The sequence below is a fragment of the Triplophysa rosa genome, linkage group LG8 (genome assembly GCF_024868665.1).
Source record: "Triplophysa rosa linkage group LG8, Trosa_1v2, whole genome shotgun sequence".
Lineage (NCBI taxonomy): Eukaryota > Metazoa > Chordata > Actinopteri > Cypriniformes > Nemacheilidae > Triplophysa > Triplophysa rosa.
The window spans coordinates 3,120,141-3,133,400 of NC_079897.1; the positions used below are offsets into that span (position 1 = coordinate 3,120,141).

Here is a 13,260-nt window from a genome sequence, read left to right on the forward strand (position 1 = left end):
TTTTAGGTTATTCAATTAATGAATACACACCCTCAGTGCACATGCTCCTGGGGCATGTTGTCACAACAGGCAAGCACGTGGTCACGTGTGTCTTCTTTCCTGGGCAATAGTGTTTTGTACACTTAAATGTATGCCAATAGTGATCCTTAAAAATAATGTACACTGAAATGATTCACTGGATTAAAAGTGTGACAATGTGGCTTTGTCTCCCCCGTACTTAATAAAAATAACATCAATATGTCAATTAAAAATCAATTAAAAATTAAAAATCAATATGTACTGCGCCTTTTTTTTTTAATCTGTTGTTGTTTCTCCAGATTTCATCTTTGCCGCCAGGCGTGGCATCATCAAGACCCTGTCGCGTCTAACGGAACCGAGTGGTCTTTGTTAGAGGTGTGGGAGAAATGTGCTCTCTCTCTCTCTTTCTACCGTAAGAGCAAAGACTGTGCGGTGCGGATCACGCAGAGCCTGTCTGATAACTCTAATGTCTCTTACTCTCGCAGCCAGTGTCACAGCACTCCATGCGCAACGGTGGTCCAAACAACAACTCCGTGACCCGCTGCAACCAACGGCAAACTGGGTGGGCGGACCCCCAAATTATGTCTGTTCCCCAAATTATGTCAGTTTAACTCTTTCTTGGTTAGGCATCTTTCAGGAACAGATGGTAGAATTCCTTTACCTAAAAGACGGATATTGCCGTGATTTTTGTTATGTCGCTACGTTAACACAAAAAATCACAACAAAACAATTCCGATGTGTTTTCAAATCCGCATGGACGGCGGATGTTTGCGGGCGCACATGTGGTCTCTTTTTGGTTTCATAACACGCCTCTCCTATAACAAAAGACAAGCACATATCGATGCGTAATGTACATTCATATTTACTGCATAAGGGTGCTCTGGATGCATAAACATTAGGAGTCAGTTGCGGGTTGCCACAAAAAGTCTTGAATGCAGCGGGATGGATGGATGTTGGGTGACTCGCTCTGTCTCAGCAAGGCGGAGACGCAGTGAACCAGACGGGGCGGGGCGTCGCGTAGCACGGCCCCTCTCGGCGCAGACTTCCTTGTGTCCCGTTCGCCCTGTTCCAATCTGAATCGGAGAGGGGGCGGGTCGATGGGCGGGCCCAGCGCAAAGGGGGGACTCGTATCGAGGTGGAGGGGGCGGGGTAGCTACTAGGGTGCTGTTCATCCAGTCTCTTGCCAGTGTCTTTGTCTCATACTCTTTTGTTAGCCATGCCTAGCTTGCTGGTTCTAGCAGGGATCATGGAGAAAAATGGGGGCTACGGCGGGGATTTAGCCGGCTCCGGCTTCGGCAGCGAGGGTCTCTTGGTGCCACCCGATGAGGAGGAAGACGATTCCCGTGCCCTTAGAGTTGCGCTGGGCCAACTGTCGCTGTTGGGTCTTGGAGAGGGCGAGGACAGTGGCGGCGCTCCTGTCGGTGGTGGAGTTCAAGATCGGAGTAACAATAACCATCACAATCACGCCGGAGGAGTCGGATCCGAATCCGGGATGTTACAGGCGAAGAGCAAGTTGTGCGCCCTGTACGAGAGCTCGTCCACCGAAATCAAAGGACGGGGCTGCAACATAACTGAGTGCGTCCCCGTGCCAAGCTCCGAACATGTGGCCGAAATAGTGGGGAGGCAAGGTAAGCGCAAATACGTGTTAAAATCGCTCCTAAGTCGTTCCCGAGCGCGTGTCGCTCCTGTTAAGTGTTTAGCCGTTTTAAAAGCCATGTGCAATTTTACTGACAAAGAAAAGGGAGTGGTGAGCGTTTTCCTGCGGGTTAGGGTGGACAATGTGCCCATTTTATTCAAACTGTGTCACAATTCAGTTCCGCAACTTAATGCGTTTGGTGCCACGAACGTGAACGTTTCGACTCTGAAGTTATAAGCGGGTAAGAGAACAAAGTCAGCAGCGCGCACCTCATGGTCGCATTATTCCAGATCCACGCCATCGGTGTCATCATGCAGACGCGCTCTTTCGTTTCCTTTGTCGTCTGAGCGCGCGTAATTCTTTCTTTAAAGAAAGGAACGTTTAACGGTTACAGTTCGAACGCACACTGGATACTTTGTAACGCTCGAGCGTCTTTGTTGACAGGAAACATTGAATCATTCCTTCCTTCTGGCGCCTCCGTAGTTTCTCGAGGGCTTCCATGCAGCACCACGTTGTTTTTGTCAGAGCACATCAGACAAAGAGAAGTTGTCGGGTAACTTTAGCTGACCGCTGCTGTTCGGATCTCGACGAAAGCTCGATGGAGTACAGTCGTTTGGAGCCGTGGTCGTTAGCCATAGGCTGGAAGTGATGCAATTCTGACTGTGTTGTCAAACAAAAGAATTGAAAGTCCGCGTGCGTGTTGTGTTTGTGCACTCAGGGGAGCGTGAACCGTACGAATGGAAAAAGAGAAAAATACTAACGTGACTCAGCGGGAAAGCGCAAACTTTGATTATGTTTTGATCGTGGGGTCAGATTTTTGAACAAGTTAAAGACGCAGTGGTGAGGTTTTTTTTGTGACGCAACAATATCACAAACCGGCACTTAGACACTTTCCTGCTAATACTTTTAGCCACTTAGGCTTTTAAAAATGATTGGATGGCATATGAACATTTTCCTGGATAGCTGTAGAGACGGACTGGAAAGCTCGTTTTAAGAGTCACGCCCCGTCTGCCTGTACAAGAGCTCTGCTCTCTCAAGGCTGGGGGTCAGAAAGCCCCCCGACCGTCCATTCATTAACGCTCTAATGTCTTACCCACGTAGTACACTTATAAATGTCCCCATGCAGCGGAGTCCCTGCGTATGATGACATAGTTGGGCTGTAAAGTAGCCTGCATGTCCCAGAGGGGAACACTTGAATTCAGATGGTGTGAACATTAGTTCATGGTCTGAAATTTGCTGATTAAGAGAATTTGGAACGGGGTCCTTACCATCATTACTTGCTGATCCACATACTGTTTTGCAAAACCAAACTTTCCATTTTCAAGGATTTCTTGAATTAGGTTGTGAAATGTTTTTCTATGAACAATAGAGTCATTGTTTTAAGTAGTCTGAAAATAATAGACACATAATTTATCACTCATATTCTATATATCAGCATTAGTTGGAATTTGAGGCGGATGGTTTCAGCGCTTTGTTCACCTGCTGCGGCTGCCATGCCTGTTTGGAGATGTTCTCCTGCAGCGAGAGGGCCGATTCAGCTGCGTTCCCTGCTGTCAGTGTTAGACAGTCCATCCAGGTTATTTTTTTGCTTCTGCTGTACACAATGAGGCATGAAACCGGTGTGCAGAGATCTATCCGGGGAACAGGCCTCTAGGCAGACAAAGCCTCCCCACTCTTGATAAGACACCACCGAGGTGCTAATAAAGAACCCAGAGCTGTATATGATACGTCTGATAGATTCTGTGTAGTACAGCATCTTGCACTGTCATGAATTCATATCTCAACAACAACTTTGAAAAGGACTTAGCCGCGAGACGATTCAGCTCTTGCATCATGTGGACGTATTTATTTCATTTGTGTCCTCAAATCAGCTCTTGAAATGTACGGACGTGATGGTAGAGAACGGCGGTGATCATTCTATTATCGGATATATATATATATATTATCGATTATAGTGCTGAATATTGTCTGTAGTGTGTTTGTTAGCTGTCAGTAATCCACAGAACATCGCATGTTGTTTTCTTGCAGAGTAGGCGGGATTCAGAAAAGCTTGCCTCGTTTCAGATTTTTCATGCTAATAGGATATATCAAAACCGACTGTTTATGTGTTCTTCTAAATGGAATTTATTATGCTAAATACTTGAGATGGGTAAAAGCCTACCAGCGTGTTTTTATATCATGAATAAAACAACATATTGAAGTATTCAGACAGAATAATGTCTCGTTAAAAGCAACTGATTAGTACAGTTAACAGAGAGGGAGAGAACAGTAATATCCACACGTCACTGGACTGTATTCATGAAACATGAACGCAACGCATTTCTTTGTGAATCGTTCATTAAACCACTTTTAGCTAAAGCGTCACGAATTAAATGACAATTTGGTTCGAATGGTTTAATGAATGATTTACACGAATTTGAATGAAGCTCGTTGTATAAAAAATGTCAAGATAATGATTTTGGTTATCAATGTGGTGTATTTGGCATACTATAAAAAAAACATGGGCAGATATTCGGAATTTTCTGCCTCTATTTCGTGCCATGCATTTAAAAACATGGTTAAATGTGGTCGTCTCGTTTGGTATTCATCATATGTAATTAAAATGCATATAACATTCTAAAAACGCATGAATGAATACACAAATGTGAATGTTTTGATTCTGTGCACATTTTGTGTGGGTATTTGCATAGGTGACCTTATGACCCCCAAAACAAACAAAAAAATGTGTTTACAAACAGTGCACCTGATATCAACCATAATCACGATGCTCCTTCTCCACTCAACAGGTTGCAAAATCAAAGCCTTGCGCGCAAAGACAAACACCTACATCAAGACCCCGGTCAGAGGCGAAGAGCCTGTCTTCCTCATCACCGGTCGCAAAGAAGACGTGGCCCTGGCCAGACGAGAGATCATCTCAGCCGCTGAGCACTTCTCCATGCTGCGAGCCTCCAGGAACAAGCTGGGCGTCTCTTTCAGCGGCTCCCCCCCTGCACCGCTACCCGGCCAAACCACCATACAGGTGAGGGTGCCCTACCGCGTCGTGGGTTTGGTGGTGGGACCCAAAGGCTCGACCATCAAACGGATCCAGCAGCAAACGTGCACGTACATCGTGACTCCCAGCCGCGACCGCGACCCCGTCTTTGAGATCACAGGCTCCCCGGGGAACGCCGAGCGGGCTCGGGAGGAAATCGAGGCGCACATCGCCTTCCGCACGGGCGGGCTGCACGACCACAATAATGAGAACGACTGCTTGGGCTCCGACGGTGGCAACGGGGGTCTGGAGAGCCGCCTGCAGCAGGTGTGGGGGCTACAGGGGGCCCCGCGCAAGCCGCTCACCAGCAGCTACCGCCAGAATTTCTCAGACGCCGTGGTCGGAAGTAGCGGAGGAGGGGGGATTTACAGTAAAGGTGACTTTACCAGCCTCAGCAACGGCGACAAGCCATGCTCTTTTTTCGGCTCTGAGAACACTCAGAGCTGGGGGGACCCCGACTATCCCAAACAGGTGGCCTACTACACTCAGCAGCGCTCCAAAAGCTTCGGAGGCCTGCCTCTCCCTCTGACCAGACTGTCACCGGGCCTGCCCGACCCGTGCGGCACCGGCAACTCCTCTAACGCCGTCGGGTCTCCGCACGCCCAGGCGCGCCGCGCCCACAGCGAGCCGGCTACTGCCACCACCGCCTTCACCGGCCGTCTCCCCGTGCCAGATTCGCCACCCGCCGTGATCCGGGACTGCATGACCTGCTTCGAGAGCAAAGTGACGGCCGCTCTCGTCCCGTGCGGCCACAACCTCTTCTGCATGGAGTGCGCCATCCGAATTTGTGAGCTGAACCATCCGGAATGCCCCGTCTGCCACACCCTGGTCACACAGGCTATCCGAATATTCTCTTAAGAGTTCTTTGTTTTGATTTGGTGCGTGTTTTTTGTTTCACTCTGTAGATTCAGTTGACCTTTAACTCTTCTTTATTTTGTCAGTATTCACTCTGTTGTCGTTTTTTTTATTATTTTTCAGAAAACACAAAACCTAAACAAGCAGATATTTTAGAAGACACTGCTTGCTTTACTAAAAAAAGAAGAAAATATTTTCAGATTTTTCTTTTGTATGTAAACACATATACATATATATATTTTATAAAAGTTTTTTTTAAACGGAAAGAACGTAGTTCTTAGCATGTTTAAGTGTTTTTTTGTTTTGTTATTTTATTTAATTTTTTACTGGTGCTGTTTTGTCCACGTGCGGTGTGGATGGTAACAGGAGAAATAATGTGAACATTTGACACTTTTTCCCTTTTCTGGGGAAGTTTCTCGTTGCTGTCATTATTTTTAATACAATGATGATGACGATGATGATATCAAGTTTATTTCCTAACATTGGATTATAGTTTTACATCTCAGCGTCTTCTGCAAAAGAGAAAGTATTCTTTAAGGCAAACTAGAAACATTGCACCTTAAAACTGATTTCAAGTGATTGTCAAAAACAAAAGCATTTGCTAGATGTTATAGATGGTATAGAAATGGCCAACGGGGGCTGATATACACGTTTGGACACGCAACCTGATGTCGGTGTGGCTTTAAATTCGGATCATGTTCTAAATGATAAAATGTGAATTCATACGTAGGGCTGATCTGCTTTTCTAATCAATAATCTGACGGGTAATTGACATGTTAAACAGGGAGATTCAAATTGTTCTTTTTTTGAGCCTTTTGTGTAAATGTATCAGAAAAAAACTCTTACTGGGTACAATATCTGTTATCCCAAAAAAACATTTTGAAAAAAAAACAGCAAATTGTTTGGTCAGCTCAAATGCCTTGGAATTCGTCCAGGAGGTATTTCCCCATTCATTTCAGTAACCTGGTATTCTCATTGAGCTCTTTTGTAATTGCACTCAGTAAGTTCACAAATTCATTTTGTTCACAGTTTTTTTACGTTCAAATGTTAGGCGTGAGATGAAGTAAAATAAGTAAGACGGGGGGCTGCGGGGGGTTCGGTAATCTGATCCTGAATAGACCCGGTAGACAAAGGAAAGCAAGACTACAGTACAATGTAAAGCACCCACTCGCTTGTCCTCGTGGCCCTACATTTGAGTTGCAAAGCAAGAGGCAGGTGCTTCATATCATACTTTTTTCTTAGTGGTTAGAGAAACGTGGCGTCGGGGAGGGGGCCGTGCTCTAATTCTACTCGCCCTTCAACTGTTCCATGCGACTACAGTCACCGAGCTCCTCCCAAAGAGGATATTGTTTTGTCGCAGTGGTGGTACAATCCCCGGAGCGCCCCAACATGGCCTGCCCTAGGAGGAGCAGATAATGAACCATACATCAGAGTCCAGGTGCAAAGCAACTGCTGGTGAGAGGAGGGGCCACGTACAGTGGCGTGAATGCGAACGGCACCGTCTTGCATTGGTCAAGACGGCGAGCAGGGGGCCGCATCCCTCCCAAACGCTCTGTAGGTGCAGCTGGGGCCCCTCCTGACGGTCGCTCGCTCTCTCGCTTTTCCCCTGCCCCTCGGAGCCACGGCTATTCCCATTGGGAAAAGGGGCCTCTTTTGTCCTGCCACAGGGGGAAATATTCAAGAGCAGGTTTTATTTCAAAGCGAGAGAGAGAGGGGCTGGCGTAAATACGTCCGTTTGTTTTGATTCACCCTGTAGCATTTTCTTCAACTTTTCATTTAAATCTTTCGATTCTCGGTCGCGAAATTTAATCTGAGCAAGGCTGTGGAAGTTTCCATGGAGTCTTCCTTGGTAAGCGGGACATCCTGCCGTGACCCCCTCGAGACAGGCTTGCCAGTACATGGTCGCAAGCAGCCAATCGGAGGACAACCTTGAACTCCGCAGTGAAATCAGACAATTGTAATTGACAAGCAAGCGGGGGGAAAACGCCCAATTTGGTGGCCGTTCATGCTGAATCGAATTACACACCCACTGCCTGTCTCATTGCAGGCTGGGGGATTTTGGAATAGGGGATTAGAGCGTTTGGAGGTTGGGAAAGGTTTTTTTTGCTAGAAGCCCAGTATAAAAAAACGGAGCCCTTAAAACCTAGCACGTTTGGGTCGGTTTTCTCTAGCGAGTCCGTGTGCGCCACATGCGTGCTGCGTAAGAAGACATGCTAGGGTAAGCTTGTGATTGTAATTAACAAACTGTGTAACAATTTACCTTTGAGCCATTAGAATCTTAAATATTCCTTTTGAAGAAGTTTTAATGCTGAGTTGACTGTTATAGGAGGTAGTTTACTTGGTTGTTTTTTGCCACGTGTGAATCAATGTATTATGGCTGTAATGGCACCTGACAGTGTTTTCATTTTTTTTTGTCTGACGAACAACTACTTTAAATAAGCGTCCGTGTGTTAAGGTACTTTCTTTCAATTTATCTATATTAAGTCCCTTTAAGTAACCTTTAAATTTAAGAAGAGGCTTAAAGTCTTGGTAAATGCACCTTATTTTTTAGAAAGCAAACAGCATTCGCAATCAGAAGGCATGTAGGGTTCCAGACTGCAAACTCGGTATTCCCATGACAACTAATGTTATCTTTATTATTGCACTTATGTTCCATTTTGGATTGTTTGATTCTATTTGCACTGGTAGCATATGTCGGACACGTCGCTCAGTGATTTTTTTTAATGGCGCCGTTTCACTCAAGCATGTGCCGTTTTAGGGAAAGGAATTGAAAATAAAAGGTCAATAATACGTTACATAAACAAATAGATTTATGAATAGATGTTTTTTTACAAACCCCCAGCAGCACCGATCAGAGCAGACACTTATTGTTCACGAAAGGAATGTATCTTTGTGCAAAGCCAAATCCGTTTTGAAATTAGTATGGAATATGCAAACTTAAATGGCTCTTGTTTTAGAATTCCGAAACACGTTTGTCTGTCTATAAACCACGTTCTAGGACGTTTTGAGGTCAGTAGGTCAGTGTACGCAGGGAAGAGCAATAACTTAATAGTCAACAAGATATCATATAGAGTTCAGCTCTAAGATAATTGCCATGTTTATTTGATCCAAAAATGCACTGTCACAATAAAGGCTTTTCAGTGGTTGACAACCCTAAGAATTTTTAAAGCCATGAACGTTTCATTTACTCAATGCAATCCCTTACAAGACGTTTTTGCAAGGAAAACAAAAGCAGCTCCCGCTCTGAAATGCAGCACTTCATAGTTTGGTTTCTTAACCAAACATCACAACTTCTAGTAGATTTAGGAGAAAGATGGCGTATGTTTAACAAGCTTTCAAAGGGATACATTGTTTAAAAGACTTTATACAGCCAATAACAGCGAGATCTTTTTGAGTATTATTTATTTGATAGTACAAGACTATATTTATCGACATTTAGGGAGATGTATAATAAAGACTGACTACCATAGGCATATCAATATAAATATTTCACTATATAAGCAATTCTGAAAATATTCTAGTAGCCTACTTTGTTAGTTTTTAATGCTAAGGCGCCATCCCAATAGAAAACGTGTGATGTTGATGAAGCCCCGGTTTTAAACACAGTGGTGAAAATATATGACAAAAACATTTGAGACATTACAATCAGCGGGGGAGTGAACCTCTGTAGTTTAGTTTGTACAGCATTTGCTTTCATGAGAGCCTATACTGAACGCATATGGTTATTAAAATACAAAATAAATATCTAAACACCCTAATGGCTGCAGCCCAGATGAAAATATATATATTTAAAATCCTTATCAAAATGGTCTAATGGAGTTCATTGAAATAAAGTCAGCCAGCAAACTGCATCATCATTTCAGGATGACAAGAGCACAGTTATGCCTAATCCGAAATAACATTCTGATAGGGAGGAAATGGGAGTATAGTCAAGATGTAGGAGAGGTGGTCCGGTTTACATTTTAACAGGTTTAACAAGAATGTGATGTCTAACGTGAAGCTTAATATTAAGAACCACTGTGAATCGTTTCCGTTTGCTATTTTCAGTCATTTCGTGGTGTTGTTAAATAGTTGCAATTCAACGACTTCTTTCTCCTTCTCGTTTTGGTTGTGCATGCTGAGAAATTCTTTTCCAGAGCGTTATTTACATTTGAACAGCTGAGATCTGTGAAAGGAAATTTATAAAAGCCACTACAGGATTTTAATGTAACTGTGCAGAACGACACCAGTTTATTTTTCCAGTCCCAACATAAAGTATCTAATGCACAAAAATAACGTTCCACATTTCTATGATGGGTATATTTGCATTTTACATTTTTACTATGTTTTTGGTTAGATAAACAGTATACTCTTATACAAGTTCTTACATAACAGATATCAAAGCTGCATGCATTTATCTATAACCACTGCAGCATTCATGTCATAATATCACCAGAGAACATATACGTCATGCACTTAAGCAATTATAATGCCTTTTCTCAATATAGTTCAAAGGGCAAATAATGTATTTGAATGTAAAAAAAGGCCACCCAACCGATGTCTAATTTTGCCTTTTTGTTCATTTCTCAAAAGCAAGCTTTAAGTTGAAATTCACGACTAGAGAAATACCACCGTACTTGTTTTGGTTCTTCCTCACAGCATTTATACAAAGCAAAATAAAAGGGAAAAATGTCTTATAGCTCTTTCGTAAGATTCTATTTTGCTAACATGCATTATTATTTCATAGACAGAGGAAGAGTTCAGTATCTGGATGTTATTTATGAATATCTTTAATGAAGCAAACATATTTATAAGTAACCTCAAGACGTTTTGTTTTTTAAGTAATAAATTACAAAGTTAATATATTTCTAAAACGCATGGAGTTGAGTTTTTACTAAAATGATTAAAACTATAGAATTTTTATTTATGAAAGGTAGATAATGCTTCACACTTATCCTTGACAGCATAAAACGAGCGGGGCGGGGTTTGGAAGGCTTATATTTTAGCGCCGTTTTATATGCGTGCATTAACGATAGGACAGAAAATATTTTATAGGATTTTGGGGTATTTTACTCACTTCAAGTTTGTGCCTCAATACCGCATTTTTGCATAGCAGAAGCACCCAGTGTTGTGTGCTCATCCTTTAACGCCATATATATCTGAGTGGATAGGTCCCTTTCCTTTTATTTTTTTGCTTTTCTTTGTTCTTAAATGCAATTGTTGTGAAGCAAATGACCGTAACAGGGTGAACAGGAAAATGATTGTGCATTCACACAGTAAAACAAACAAACTCCGTTAAATGTAACACTGTTACAATTTGCAAAAATATGCATGGAACTACATCTGAAATCACAGATGTTTTTTATTTCCTCAAGTCAGATAATCAGTTATTATATTTGTTTCAGCAGATCTCGAGCACATTCAAAGTAATACGGTTATTTGCATGTGACTGGTATCATCTCTCAAAAAATGAGGCTTATGTACGAGCCACACTCGAGGGCTAATGATTCCTTTTCATTATGACCCGGGGTGTCTCGAACATGACGGAGCACTCAACTATTGTTTACAAGGTTATACTTAAAAAAAAAAAAAAACACACACACACACACAGTCTCAATACTTCATGGTGAACGCGCATCTTTGTTTTGGCTCTGTGGTGGCAATGATAGTCGTGTAGTGGTTTCAATTTCAGTCAGACAGGAACAGTGAGGGGGGGTCAGGATGGTCATTTCGGTGACCTCACTTGGGTTGAGTTACTCCAGTCCGACAGTATGTATTTGGTAGCTTCCAGCACAGTAGAAGTGGTTCATACAGCTCTCATAGTGGTCATAGTGTATTAGTTTGGTCAAGCATCTCCTGATACTAGTGTTCAATTTATTGTTGATATACGAGAGGTTTGCCATATCATAGACAAGGCTAGCCGATACTCCACGAGTTGTTTCATTTCATGATTCAGTATGGTGTCCGCAGGAGGCACACAAATTGCAGGTTTTCTTCTTAGAACATGTTTTTTGTGCGTTTCATTTTTGATATTTGATCAATGTATCTATGCCATACTAGTTTTGATTTGTTATTTTCGAGAAATTGTATTGTAAATGTTTCTAATAAAACAAACAGAACGATCTGTGCTATCTTGATGTCTGTTTTAGTCAAACACTTGGCGATTCGAGAAAACAAATGGTTTATTTAGGCAGCATTCTGGTACAAAGAAATGTGCAGAATTCACGTTTTAAAAAATAGGGCGTGAAGTCTGTGAGATGACTGTGAAAATGTTTCCAAATTTACTTGAATTCACCCTTCATTCCCCAACAAAACCACAAGTAAAACAAACCGAATCAATCACAAGGTAAAATTATGGTTCCCACAGCCAACATCTTCAAAAGCATGCAAAGGTCATGGCAATTTCTCTAGTGATTATGAATTATGCTTCTTAAATATTGTATCACGTATAAGATATTGTTCGTGTGAGCGCAAAGTATAATTCATAACTTCAGTATCCAGATTTTTTCTTTGGTCACAACATTTGGGTACCCTTTTACATTCACAAGTTCCGTCTACGTGAAAATCCATCCACCCAAGTTAAAAAGTCATTTTCCCCCAAGATCAGACCGTCTCGTGCGCCGGCGAACGATAAACATCCATGTTGTTCATTGCAAATGTATTTGCAATTTCCTTTGTTCAAGGGTCCCATGGGGAAAAGAACAGGCGCGATGACAGCATCTTCCCAAAGCAGTAATTATCAACGACTCCAGCTAAACGGCTGATATCCAGTTTAACAGATTGACGGCATTAGCATAACGCTTACAGGCAAGGCATATTAGGCAAGCACCTCGTGTATTTGTTTAAAATGAAAGGGTAAAATAAAATACGGCTAGAAACATAACCCCAGAGACACGGAGGACATTAATCCTACGGCAAACATTTGTTCGACCACCAAATTTAGACTAGAAAGACAAAAAATAAGACAAAGCTGGGACAGCGAGCGAGGTCTCAGGAGATGATCTTCAAGTTACATGTAGCTGATAACAGGGGTGGGCAGCGAGGAATTCATTTCCAGTAAGAAAACCTCAGCAGGGCCTCGAAAGCCATCAGTTCATCTGCCTTGCAATATAATATGCATTGTGTGTCTACTCAACGATAGAAGCTTGTGTAAGACAAATTCATCCCGCATTGCATTATCCAAGCTAATAGAAAAACTCAATAAAGCGAAAGTAATCTTGCATCAATGTAAAAAAAAAGAGACTTTTCAGTATAAAAATGTCTGACAGGTGTTTGGTTCTCTAATGCGATTAGGCATGGGAATCGTCGGAATTGTAATGATTCTGATACCAGTTACAGTTCCTTAATTATGTCATTAGCAAAGATGGTTTAGAAAAGTTTGGTTCAATATACAGCCCTTAAATTATGACATCAAATAATTATATCATTATAGCACATCATAAAGGGTTTGTAGCATATATTCCTAAAAACCTATCAAATGTTTATGAGAAAATATATTTTCTTTCCAACACAGGTGACATATATATCATGCATTGATTGTAAAATTAGTTTTGTGCCTATTTTAAATGATGGGAAAAGATGAATAATTTTTTTTAATGCACACATTTTATTCATACGTGACCAAGGCTGTGAAAACCCAGCTGAAGTCTTTTTTTGTGATTTAGTGTTTTCTACATAAAATCATCCTACATTATGTGAAAAACATTCTGTGAAAATATAACCTTGATATCTTTAATATTGA

General features: G+C 42.1%; 1 protein-coding gene across 1 annotated transcript; it reads left to right on the plus strand.

Moving 5' to 3' along the window:
* The first annotated feature begins 276 nt into the window (after positions 1 to 276).
* Positions 277 to 11,650, plus strand: mex3a (mex-3 RNA binding family member A). Its single transcript, XM_057340017.1, has 2 exons — positions 277 to 1,646; positions 4,441 to 11,650. The coding sequence occupies exons 1-2, from the start codon at positions 1,235 to 1,237 to the stop codon at positions 5,541 to 5,543; spliced, it is 1,515 nt and encodes a 504-aa protein (XP_057196000.1). The 5' UTR covers positions 277 to 1,234; the 3' UTR covers positions 5,544 to 11,650.
* The last annotated feature ends 1,610 nt before the right edge of the window (positions 11,651 to 13,260 follow it).

Excerpts from the sequence above, each read along its gene's own strand:
- mex3a (XM_057340017.1), top strand. The coding sequence starts at position 1,235 with ATGCCTAGCTTGCTGGTTCTAGCAGGGATCATGGAGAAAAATGGGGGC. Across the intron at positions 1,647-4,440 it reads CGAAATAGTGGGGAGGCAAG|GTTGCAAAATCAAAGCCTTG; the intron begins GTAAGCGCAAAT and ends TCCACTCAACAG.